Source organism: Cnephaeus nilssonii (genome assembly GCF_951640355.1).
Source record: "Cnephaeus nilssonii genome assembly, chromosome: 2".
NCBI lineage: Eukaryota > Metazoa > Chordata > Mammalia > Chiroptera > Vespertilionidae > Cnephaeus > Cnephaeus nilssonii.
Window position 1 is genome coordinate 21,216,277 of NC_137073.1, and position 13,380 is coordinate 21,229,656.

Genomic DNA, 13,380 nt, shown 5'->3' on the forward strand with positions numbered 1-13,380 from the left:
TTAGAATAGTGCCTGAAACAGAGTAAGCACTCAAAAATAAAACTATTATTATTTTCATTTTTATTGTCATTATGCGCAAAAAAAGGAACGTGGGTCTCAGTTTTTTTGTGAAATATAAAACTCTGAAAGTAGAAAGTGATGCAATGAGACAACAGGCTAAGGTCTAACCTCCATTGTTCCTCAGAGATTATGCTAGAAGCCCCTCCTCTTTCAGAGGTGAGGACCTTGAGACCCAGAGAGGAAAAAGACACCCAGCAATTCCATGGCAGAACCAGGGCTAGAATCCAGAGGCCCCTTGGACTTCCAGGCCAGCATGCCCTCCACGGAGCTGAGAACTGCCGGAGAAAACATGCAAGTTTACCGAAGAGTCTGGCCAACCAGATATATTATTCTTTTTTTCAGACTTCATTTCACTGTTAAAATTTCCAGTTGAAAACAATTTCGCCTAAATTAAGCTGCTGCTGCCTAATAAGCTGCCACAACAGGATTTGAGGGAAGTGGCCATACATTGTCCAAAGGAGAGCTTCCTGAGTGTTGTGGCGGGGAGTGTGTGTGTGAGTGTGTGTGTGTGAATATTAAAATGCTCTTTGCACTCAACCCAGCCAGCAGCAACTCAACTCATCACTGAAAGAGGAGGAGGCCCGAGCCCAGGCTTGCTCGCCGGGCAGCTGCCTGCTCTGGGAGACAGAGACAACAGTTGCAGTTCATAAATCTAGGTGTTGTAGCAGCCGCTCCCAACCTCCAGAGACGTCCAGAGAGAGCCAATTTCACTAACTGCCTCTACTTCCCTCCCCATCTGTTGCAGAGGAGCCGAGGAGCTCTGTTAGAGTCCCTTTCGTCCCTGCCTCTGGTTTGCACAGCGACGGGCAGATCATCAGCCTCTGTGATGAATTCCCATTCTCCACTGGCCTTGACTGTACTGCTATCCACACAGAAGTCAGCCCAGCACCGGGATCCAGGAACCTTTCCCACTGGACTCACGGCTGTCAAAGGTTTTACAGCATGACTCACAATACATCTCCACTGCCACCTTGCACACACACACACACACACACACACACACACACACGCTAATTCCCAGTGCTCACTCTTTCTACATACTTGATGGCATCCATTATGCTCTATTTTTTGAATGGTCACACCCCTTACATTAATTTCACGGCTAAGGAGTCACGGTCTACAATGTGAAGAAGAGGGGCAAGCATGACTCATCTCCTGAGTCCCAGGCCCTCGTGTCAAGGACACATTCTGTGTTTCTTGGAGGAATAGTTTCTAGTGCCACATTCTCCCAGGGAGTTTCCCGTGCACGTAGAAAGAAACCAATGTGGGCTTTAGCGTAGAAACGGGGGATGCAGAGGCTTACACGGCCAGGAGGACTGCAGAACAACGCAATCACGATCCCAGAGCCAGTGGAACCCCTCATGGCTTCTTTCCCCAGGCCGCCCTCACTGTTCTTGTTTACTGGCTTCCCTTGAACTTGGGCTCAGAGCGTTCAGCTTCTCATGTGCCACTTAGGAACGCAGTCATTGTGAGCAGCTGCGTACGTTCTCTGAGCCTCAGTTTCTCTGTCTGTAAATTGGGGGTTGCTTCTGCGATTAATCACAGAGTGCTTGGAACACTTCCTGGCATCTGCATGCTTGATACGCATCACCTGTTGTTGCTGAGCATGCCTTTAGCCACATAATGAGCCAGTGTCCTTCCACGTGGAGAACAGAGGATTGGAGGGTTATAATATTCTAATGATTTTCCTCATCCAGTATGTGGCCAGGTCTGAAAGTCGTCCAAGTGATTAAGACATGGCAAGCAATTTATGATGGAGGAAGTAGAGATGCTGGTCTGGGAAATAAATTGTGTCGGAAGAACGTGGCAATGGACCAGGACATTTCTCTGTTCCTCTTGTGAACCAACACTACACATTTATTAGAAATATCTGTCTTCTGTGGCTGTAAATCAGGAACACTGGCAACTAGAGGCCCTATTTCTAGTGCAGTCTTCTCCCCTGGTGGAGTTCCACAGGCTTCCTGATGTTAGCATCAAACAGCTATGGCCCTTAAGAGGCTCAGAGGCCTCCATTCAATCAATAAGGATGGTGGGCCAGGGCCACCAGCAGCATGACCGCAGTGCCCAGAGGCAGCATGACTCTACGAGAACCAGAGCAGTTCCCCCAGTTCCCTCCATTGTTGTCACAAAAGGCCAACTCAGGGCAATATCATTTTAAGACTCCAGAAGTGAGGAATGGTTGAATCAGTCAGGGATGATGACAATGAGGAAGAGGAGGGTGACGAAGAGAAGGGCAGGGAAGAAGCAGTAGGTTACTTCTAATTCTCATATCAACCTTTCCAGCTGATATTAATACCCCCGCCCCCCCACTTTTATTAGGAGACTAAGCCTTGGGATCCTGACATACTGAAGGCCATATAACCATTACATGGCAAGGCCAGGATTTGAATCCAGGTCCATTTGACCCCAAATATGACATTGCTCTTCTCACTACGTTAAGCTGCCTCCCAAAGATGGGTTTTCCCTACCATAGTGAGACCCAACAGTTTGGATTTCCAAGTTTCCTTTAATAATTCCTAGGGGAGCATCTACCAGTGAATCCGCCCACTTGTTATTTAAACCCAAGCTCATCTGACCACACCACGGACTCCAAAGGTGCCTCTGCCCAGCAAGCACTAATCCTGCAAATGGCTAATGTATTGTAAACCTGAGTTGTTGCACAGGTATTGGTGTTTTAAAAGAGAGAGAGAGAGAGAGAAGCCCACTGTGAACAGTATTAAAACAAATTGATTCAATATAGATTTGTATTGTGCAAACTTTCTCGGCGGATCTGCTATTAATCTTCTGGGAGCATTTAGCTTATTTCCTCCAAGAACGTTGCTGTTTATCTAATTGTATCAAACATTTAATTAAAAGAGCTCTCTGCTTGCCGCTGATGCTCTGAGGTTGCATCTGAGCTGTGTCCCATGAGGACGCAGTATCTGTTACTAGGTGTTTCCAAATGAGAGAAGGTCAGCCAAATTATTAGTGGTTCTAATTAGTTTTCCCACAAGCGGCCATATTATTTAGAACCAAAACTATGTAGCAGGGGATTTTTCCCCTCGTCTTTGAAAATAGCAACAAAAAGCAGAGTAGACTGCCAGTGGTTTTCTTAAAATATCTTCGCATCCAGGACATGGCTCCCCAGTGCTTCCCCTGCACCTCCAGTCACTTCTTCTAGAAACTGTACCTTTGCTCCCATAATGTGATAGAGTTGGGTCACGGGGCATTGTGCCTGTGGGGGACTTACAGGCGCCAAGGCACTTGCATGCTTGCAATCTCCTTTCATCCTCCTACAACTAGGATTCCCAATTGACAGGGAGGGGTAAGGAGACACGACACGTTACATGCCAGGAAAGCATCTCGGAACCCGTATGTAGCAGACACGACACGTTACATGCCAGGAAAGCATCTCGGGACCCAGCTTTCCATCTCTAAGTGAGGGGCTCTCTTTATCTGCTGCCTCACAGATGCCGTACACTTTAGGTGGGAGTCAGCCAGAAGTCGACCCTGAGCCAAGGACTTGGGTGAACTTGACTTATTAAGGAAGGGTGCCAGGATAAACCAGAGAGGGAGTGGGGGAAGGAGGTCAGGGGAGGGAGGAAGCCAAGCCAGGGTGTGATTTTAGGCAAAGTCTCAGCCTCTGCCTGATCTAGCAGGGAGCTCTGGAGAGGAAACTGCTTCGAGTTTGCTCTGTCTGGAAGCAACAGAGCAGCTGGGCGTTTGTACCCTCACACTGGTTATGGCTGGTTACAGGCAACTGGAAAGATTGGGAGAACATACATTCCCAGGCATTCACAGTTCCTGTGCCCAAAGGTAACTATCCTGTGAAGATCCCTTGTATGTAGTGGTTCTCAACCTTTCTAATGCCGCGACCCTTTAATATAGTTCCTCATGTTGTGGTGACCCCCAACCATAAAATTATTTTCGTTGCTACTTCATAACTGTAATTTTGCTACTGTTAATGAATCGTAATGTAAATATCTGTGTTTTCCGATGATCTCAGGTTCTACAGCAGTGGTTCTCAACCTGTGGGGTCGCAACCCACAGGTTGAGAACCGCTAGCAGCGTCGCCTAATACCATTGGAAAACACAGATATTTACATTACGATTCATTAACAGTAGAAAAATTACAGTTATGAAGTAGCAACAAAAATAATTTTATGGTTGGGGGTCACCACAACATGAGGAACTGTATTAAAGGGTCGTGGCATTAGGAAGGTTGAGAATCACTGCTTTATAGCAAAGGTGAGGCTGGGCGCACAGAGCTGGAAAAGGGATCTCAGGACAACCGGGGTCAGGCGGGGGGAGTGGAGGGGGAGCCGATAGTGTCCAACACCATGATTTCTTCATTCATCAGCAAGTATGAACTGAGCACCTACTAAGTGCCAGATAACTCTTTCATATGCACTCTCCTGATATCCCCTTCCCCAAGTCAATTTTAAATTTTTAAAATTTGATTTATTGGGGTGACATTGGTTAATATAATTATATAGGTTTCAGGTGTACAATTCTATACTACATCATCTGTATATTGTATTGTGCATTTGCCACCTCAAGTCAAGTCTCCTTCCATCACCAATTATCTCCCCTTTACCCTCTTCTATCTCCCTGCACCCCACTTTCCCTCTGGTAATTAGCACACTGTTGTTCGTGTCTATGAGTTTTTTGCTGTGTGTGTGTGTGGTTTTTTTGCTCTCAGTCTGTTTTCTGTATCTATGAGTCTGTTTCTATTTTGTTTATTACTTTATTTTGTTCATTAGATTCCACATAAAAGTGAAATCATATGCTACTTATCTTTCTCTGACTGGCTTATTTCACTTAGTGTAACACTCTCCAGGTCCATCCATGTTGTCACAAAAGGTAAGAGTTCCTTCTTTTTTATGGCCGAGTAGTGTACCATTGTGTAAATGTACCACAGCTTTTTTATCCACTCATCTGCTGATGGGCACCGGAGCTCCCCAAGTCAATTTTAATCTCATTAGTTTTATCTCCTTTATAGCACTCATTTCTGCCTGGAATAGTCTCCATTTACATTTACTTGTTTGCTGTTTATTTCTTCCTACTGCAATTTGAGTTTCACGGGAGTACCAGCTCAGGCTGCCAAGTTCACCGCAGTGAAGACCAGTCCCAAGAGGTGATATCTTCCCTACGACCTGAATGTCATGGGGGAACCAGCGATGAGAATGGGAAGACACTGGAGGCAGAGGACACAGAGTGCAAGGGCACAGGGTTGGAAATGAACTTGGAGTTTTTAAGGAACAGAGAGGGGGCCTTAGTGATGAAGAGGGAGGGGATATATGGCATCAGCCAAAAAATAAAGGGCTTTGTCGCCATGGTGTGTAGGATGGCATTTACTCAAGCTACAGTGGGAAGCCATCAGGGAGAGGCCACGCACTACCTAAGGTGATGGCACTTTTGGGAGGGTGACTCACTCCAAGCCCTCATCATCTCTCTGATGACAGGCTCCTCTGTCCCTCTTTCAACCAGAGCAGATAACACGGAAAAGCTGTTAGGGTTTTTTCTAGACTGATTTTCTATTCAGCAACTTATTGATGAATGCCAAAAGCCTATATGTAGACTTATGTCAACAAGACGCGATAGTGAGATTTTATAGAGACAAATTATCCACACACACGAGACAGAAAATCTTTGCAGCGCTGCAATCCCCATACTGCTGAGCTTAGCAAGTTGGGATTTGTTTTTGGAGGCTAGAATTTCAATAGCAGGATGCACCCCGTTTACCTCCTTTCTTCCTCTCTGTGCATTTCTGAATAGCCACGCATACCCCGCAAACCTCCTTACATTTCAGGGGAGAATGAGAGCAGGTGTGATCACTCCCGTCTCACAGCAGTAAGCACAGCCCCATGAGGGAGGATGGGAGAGGTGTCTGAGTAAAAGGAACTGGTGGGAAATGAAAAACTGATCCTTTCAAGTCCCTTGAAGAGATTTCAGGTGAGCCAGGCATGCTGAAAATGGGACTGATTGGCCACAGAGTGAAAAGCAGCTGTCAGGCTCAGCCAGCATGGCTCAGTGGTTGAGCGTCGACCCATGAACCAGGAGGTCACAGTTTGATTCCCAGTCAGAGCACATGCCCAGGTTGTGGCCACGCAGGAGGCAACTGATCAATGATTCTCTCTCATCATTGATCTTTCTATCTCTCTCTGCCTCTCCCTTCCTCTCTAAAATCAATAAAAATCTCTCTCTCTTTTTTTTTAAAGCAGCTGTCAGCTTCCTCTCTGGGTAGGGCTTAGAGATGATTTTTTTTTTTTCATGTCATAGATGAGGACTCGAAGGCATGGAGTCTTTAAGAGACTCCTCCAAGATCACAGAATCAGGAGGTACCTATTGCCTAGAGCACCCCACTCCACCCCAAGTTTGTCCTCGTCCAGGCTCAGGATCTTCCTCGACATCACACTCTCCCGGAAAGGATGGACTGCAACCAGAGCTGGAACCCTGAGCCACAGGGCCTCATCACCGGCAAGAGCATCTAAATAGAAGGACTGACAACGTGGGGAAACTGCTCCCAAATTAGATCTGGAACCTTTCAGATCTAGGAGAGCTAAGCTATGGTTCTGTTCCTGGCATTTTCAGAAATACCATTTACATTGAGAGGGAAAAAATCCTCTGCCTTTGTGCTTGAGTGGATGGGTCTGGATGACAGCGCCTGAATTGCTCCCTTCTGAGGGAAGAGCATGTGCGATCCACCCTCAGGCAGAGAGGATAGCAAGGTCACCTTACCTTTTTGTCACTGAGGCCAGTCACTTGGTCCACAAATTCCTCCTGGATCATGAAAGCAGCCAGATTGGCCGTGTAGCTGGCCAGGAAGATGACGGCAAAGAAGGCCCACACGGACACCATGATCTTGCTGGTGGTGCCTTTAGGATTCTGGACAGGCACGGAGTTGTTGAACACCAGGCCCCAAAGGAGCCATATAGCTTTTCCAATCGTAAAAGAAGGCCCATGGGGTGCTGCAAACGACAGAAAGGACATTCTCAGCATCTTCCCAAAATGTGAGTGCTTAATAACTACGCGATGGCCACTGACGGTTGCTAGAAGATGGAATTATGTCACAGTTGTGTCCCTTCATTGCCTCAGAACCACAGCCACCATGTCTCCTTTTTTCCTTTAAAAATTAGAATTTGTCCTCCATTTCTATCTAGCTGGGTTTTTGCCACGTTGCTTAAAAGAAAATAAAAGAAAAACAAGAAATGATTATGCAAAACGTGGGTTTGAGTGAGAAGTAGTGTTATGACCCGTTTTAAATTTGGATTTGATTTCCATTGGGGGGGGGGGTCTCGCTCCTCGATAAACGTAAAGAAAGCTTTACAGGAACGTGGGCCGGGGAGGGGGGCTGCTTCGGTATTCACCCCATGTGCTAGCGCATAAGAACCGTGCAACTCAGTGGGACTGGTGTTTGGTATTCTATTGCGATTGTCCCTAGCACTTGCTCCTATTCAAACTCAGATGTAAAGTGTTCACAATATAGGAATTAAACCCCACTAAAACTCTCTCCAAATGGAGACATTAAGGAACAGAACCATAGGGCTTAATTTTTCAAACACTTCACAGATGGAAGACGCTTGGTTGCAGGATCATGGAAAACGAACTGCGCTATCAGGGCACTCTTCCTCTCCGTGAACCCTGACACACTCGTGTCCCTAAGATTCTCAGAGGTTCCCTGCAGCAGACTTAACTCAAGAGGCAGAACAACATGTGGAAATGTGGGGTGAGGAGGATGCAGACCAGAAAAAGCACACGTTAGGGCTTCCAGGTCTGTTTTGCACAAGAGGGGAAAAAAATCAATGTATGCCCTCATTTCATTGTAGAAAAGGTCTTCCTTTAACAGAAGGTTAATTTTTATGCCATTTAAGTAAATGAAGATGTAGAAAAATGATCTACTCAGACTTCAGCTGGAGATGCAGGCAGAGTGGGCAATAAATAAAGTGGCAGAAGTGAATGCAGATTGATGGAAGTGATGAAGTTCTGGGCAGGGAGCCTAGGAGACACAGGCTTTTCCCACATTGGAGGCCAAATGCAGGCTACAGCAATACTTACAATATCCATACACAACGCATAAAAGAAAAGGCAATTAATTGTATTCTTTTCTACCTCAGTCTCTCCTGTTTCTCTTTGCCCAGTTTTATGATCTTCTGGGCTCATTCCCAACAGGCCGAGAACTCAAGAAAAAATAATGAGAGTCAATCCACTTAACTTCACGAACCACTTCATTTTATTAAGAGTGCACGTTGATCAGAAGTGGCAGCGCTTGGGGAATCAGAAACGGGCAGTTGCAAAGGATCTGTCCGAGACTTTTGGGAATTCCTGATTCATGAATACTGTTACTAGGCTATATAATTTTCCCGTGAAGTGCAGTGAAATGGAAGCAAAACCCATTTTGCACAAAGAAACCAGTAGCTGCTATTTCCTGAGTTTCCACATGCAGTTGAGCAGGAAATAGAAAGCCCTGATGTAATGGAAAGGCTAGAGAGTTCGAATGCTAGAGTCTTTTCTTTACAATAATCTTCTCGTGAGTGCTTCAGCCAAAGGAGAAATTATTGCACATGATGGCCTCTGAATGATTTTTTTATTCTCTGAGATATATCTCAAATTTATCCACTTACCTCCATCTCCATTACCCCATCCAAGTCCAAACCACTGTGGTCTTTTCTCTTGGGGACGGTAACACCTTCCTACCTGGTCCCCTTCTTCCAATGCTGCCACCCCTCCCATTGTCTTGACAGAGTGGCTCCAGGGACCTTCCACACTGGCCATGTTTCATTTCCCCCTCTTCCTTTTCATTATATATTGAAGAAAACCTGAAATGCTTACCACAGTCAACAGCCTAACTTTCTGAATTCATCTTAAACCACTGTCCACCTCTCACTCAAATCTTCTCTGTTTCTTAAGCATATCAAGATCTGTCCCATGCCAAGGCCTTTGTATTTGCTGTTCTCTCTGCATGGAATGCCTTTCCCTTTGTTTGTTTGTTTTTTTTCATGACTGAACTCTTCTCATTCTTCAGGTCTCAGCTCCAATATCATCTCTTACAAAAGTCCTTCCTTGCTTGACCATCTTATTTAAGTAGCATCTCCATTCCATCATTTCACTTTGTCTCCCCCCTTATTCTTGAGATTTATTACAATCTGTGATTATTAATTCATGTATTTACATGTTGTCTCCACAACTAAACTCCCAGGTCCCCGAGGGTCAGGAAGTTTCTATCCAATTTACCACGTTATCCCCCTGCACCAGTACAGTGGCTGGCACATAGCACCCACTCAACAAACAGTCACCAAATAAGTGCACAAATTCATAAATAGCTGCACTTTTGAAGACCTACTCTACTGACCATCCACAGAAAATAGTCTCAGGTTCCACTCTATCAGAAAGCTCCTTACTTGCTTGTTGCATCATCCTGTTAGTGAAGACCTGGACGATGCTCCCATTCAAATTCAACACGATTTTTATGGTATTTTTACTATGTTTGGTTGATTGGAGATGGTTTATGTAGTAATCACCACGCTTCAGTGGTGAAGAAGAAGTGGGAGGAGAACAATAAAACAAAGTTCCTAATAGATTCCCAGGACCAGTTGGCTGTTTCCAACATTGGATCTTCCGTGGGAAAAGAATATATGCGAATTAAAGCATCTTGTTTTTGAATAACTGTACCTTGAAGATCTGCTGTCTTCTACAACCTCAAGTCATTTTTCAGGAAGGAGAGTTGGTCCTGGCACCTTTCTAATATACCATCCACTTAGAATTTATTGTGCACTGGGGAAAATTCACTCAAAATGATGTAATGTGTTTATATACATGACATGAATATTGGCTTGCGTGGGAGCCTCTTAATAAGTTATAACCAATGAATGCCTCCCAATTCAATTTCCTATCTACTGATTGCCACTTTGTCAAATACATTGCACTAAGGTCAGGCACTGTCAAGAGGAAAATATAACTCTTTGGGGGAAAATACCATTTTATAATTACATTTATTATTGAATGAATGTAATTATGATGCAGTACTTTGGATGATATTCTTAAAGTAGATTCTATAAAGCCATTTTCTTACACAGACTAAAGTTGAAACTCACTTCAATTTTAATATTTCTTTTGACACAGATATTTTAAATTAATTGCCAAAAAATATTCGTCAAATCTGCTTACTCAACAAATGAAATACCAGTTTTCACTTAACTATGAACTCCACGTTATAACAAGACAAAATGCTTCATTTTGTTTTATCTTTTTTTTTTCAGTTGACGTGAATAAGCAATACTTGTATGGGATTAAAAGTAATATTAATGACCATTCGTACAATGGTTTAGCAAGGCAGATAGAGGATCATGTGTTCTAAATCTGAAACGTTAATGGAAAGGAAACAGCATTCATGTTGAATCATGTTTATGAAGGGGTTCTCACCTTTCCCTTTGGCTAAGTTTCTGTTGTATCCAACAGGACTAAAGTATTCAAAGACAAAAACAGCGATGGCGGACACGATGAGCAGCATCACAAACATCATCACCCAGACGGAGGCGCTGAATGGTTCTGCAGAGAAACAGGCCAGAGGGATGGAAACGTGTTCAGTTTGCTCTTCCTCACAGCCAGGGCCAGCAGGAAGCCCAGAGGTCCATTTGCAGGCTCACCAAGAAACTTTCTCTAATGTGCATCTGATCGTTCAAAGGGAGCTAGTCATTTTTTATTCATACATTTGAACCATTCTTTATTCTACAAAATATTTGAGGCACTTTTATAAGACTACACAGACTAGGATAAAAATAGAGAAGCGCATATGACATTTTTACAAATCAGGTCAAGGATAATAAAAACAAAATAGAATGATAATACCAGGGGAGGAAGCTAGAATGCAAATAAAGAGGCCACAGGAACCTATATAATCATAGAATCATCCAGAGAACCAAACCAGGGCTAGACTCCAATAGTCGACCATCAGGCTCCTGCCAATTAGCATGGGTTTTATTGTTTTAATTTTTATTTTTACATGCTGGAGGGATGGTGTGCAGGGGATTCTAGATGTAATGGGAGAGTTACAACCTGTTAGAAAAGGATCATAATGCGTGGGGTTAATGGGAATATTGGAAGGCCGTGTCTGCACCACTACTAACACACTCTCCCTCTCACCTCCTGCTAAGACAGGTGAGATCTCTACAATTTCAGAATCTTGTTGATGTTGGTAATGGGCTTCAATGCAATTGGAAAGTCATTTGAGGGCATTCCCATGATAATTCAATTATAGGGCAGAGGAAATGAAATAGTAGATGGATAAATGACTATTGCCCCTAAAAGTAGTTTCCACCAGTTCATTTTTATGTGGAGGTCACAGGAGGGCAGGCCAACACACAAGGTTCTAAATCTTAGGACACTCTAAAAAGGTAAGAGATAGTCTATTAAATAAATGAACATTTTTATTCAATCTGATTGAGGATATGAAAATGAGCTGAATAGAGGCATTTTATCTGTGTATGACATAGATTTGCTAGAAAATCAGCAGACTAAAATATTTAAAATGAATATACAGGGTGGGGAAAAAGTAGGTTTATAGGTGTTGATATGGAAAATAGTACAATACTTAATAAGTAATAATATAAGAATAAACTCTGTGTTTCACGTACTCACAACTATAAGCCTACTTTTGGCCCACCAGGGATCCCCACCGGAATGCATCATTGAAAAGAAACTGCCTTTGACACCAATGAACTTATAATCCTTTTCATCATAAGCAAACATTTTCTGAGGGTAAAATGTAAGAAGCCCAATAAAACCTTTTGGACAGTAGACATTTTATTATTTTTAAATTGTTTTTCTGATGGAGCTAGTCATACTCATAAAGAACTAGGCTGAGAGCAGACCACTTTCTTATTAAAGTCTGTGACTACCTAACAGAGCTAGAGGTCATCACAAATTCCCACTTAATGTCCTTAATATATAACAAGAAACTAATATATCTGAAGCTTTAACCTTATTGGATACTTCTAAAACTTTGTGATGCCATTTTTAAAATGTTTTTATTGTTTGATTCTGAGAGAGACACACACACACACACAGAGAGAGACATCGATTCGTTGCTCCACCCATCCATGCATTCACTGGTTGACTCCCACCCCGACCAGGGACTGAACCCGGAACCCCAGTGCATCAGGATGATGTTCTAACCAACAGAGCTACCTAGTCAGGGCTATATTTTACTTGAGGAATTTTCAAACTTTCCTATAGCAGCTGTACTATTTGCAATGCAGTTTTGAAAGTGTAAATATGTTAAAAAGCAACAGATAACAATAGAAATCACTTGAGTTGTATCACACAAGATGAGCCTGAAGAAATCATTGAGACAACTGAAATTTATCTTAGTTAAATTTAGCTTGAGTAATAAACAATATTAAGTCCCCGAAATAACAGAATTTGGTAATGAGGTGTATCCAAAAAGGGGGAGAAATAAATGAATAATGAAGAGATTAAAATTACTTAATACTAAAAATAGAGATGTTAAATTAATTCTCCAGGTTCGGTATACTAATGGGATAGTGAGTCTTAACAGAGAGGATCATTGTGATGAGCAAATGAACATATGCATGGGAAACATTTGGTAGTATGTGCTGCACACTGTATACATGTAACAGATTGGATGAAATAGCTGTTTGCTTCTACAGTGAAAGCAAGACTTGGTGGTGCGGGATGCTGTTCAGGGTCCTGAAAATGCATCCTGGTGTTTAAAAGATGCCCACTTATTGCTCTGGTAACTCTTTTCTCTGCAGGTTGTAATAATATTATACTAACATGTAAGAATATGTGAACCTGCAGTGGGCTTCATTTGGCATTTGATTCATCCCTGTCACTGACTGGTCAGAAAATTAGGTGGAAGCTGAGCAAGTAACTGATGCCGGATGATTTCCAACTTGGAAGGGGCAACATCTATCCCTTGACTTGTGAGCATGACACAGAAATAAAAGTGTTCTGCTGCAGGATTCTGATTTTAGTAAGTTTAAATTAGGTTCCTATTAATGCCCTGAAGGGTTGCTATCGTCAGATAGCACACATGCACGCGCGCGTGCGCACGCACACACACACACACACACACACACACAACAAAGAAAAGCATTAGAACACCGGTGAAGCACTATCTATAATGTCTAAGGAGTGACCCAGAAATATGTTTAGATAACTCTGGATGACATCCTCTACTGGCTTAAAACAGATTCAACATTTATCCATGAGGGAACTTCAATCTATGAGACTCCAGGTCAGCATTTCGTTGGATCAAAGAATCCAACCTGCTTAGAAAGTCTTTAGAATTAAATAAATGGAAATATTGCAAGATATGTC

The 13,380-nt window shown here is 43.2% G+C and overlaps 1 protein-coding gene across 1 annotated transcript in view; it reads right to left on the reverse strand.

Annotated features, from left to right (window-relative positions):
• GRIN2A (glutamate ionotropic receptor NMDA type subunit 2A) overlaps positions 1-13,380 on the reverse strand; it is a gene marked incomplete at both ends in the record, with an annotated part of 366,842 nt that overhangs the window by 55,975 nt on the left and 297,487 nt on the right. Inside the window, 2 exons of the mRNA XM_079798403.1 lie at positions 6,781-7,010; positions 10,462-10,587. Of these exons, the coding sequence (XP_079654529.1) occupies positions 6,781-7,010; positions 10,462-10,587 (356 nt within the window). The remainder of the gene's footprint in view (positions 1-6,780; positions 7,011-10,461; positions 10,588-13,380) is intronic.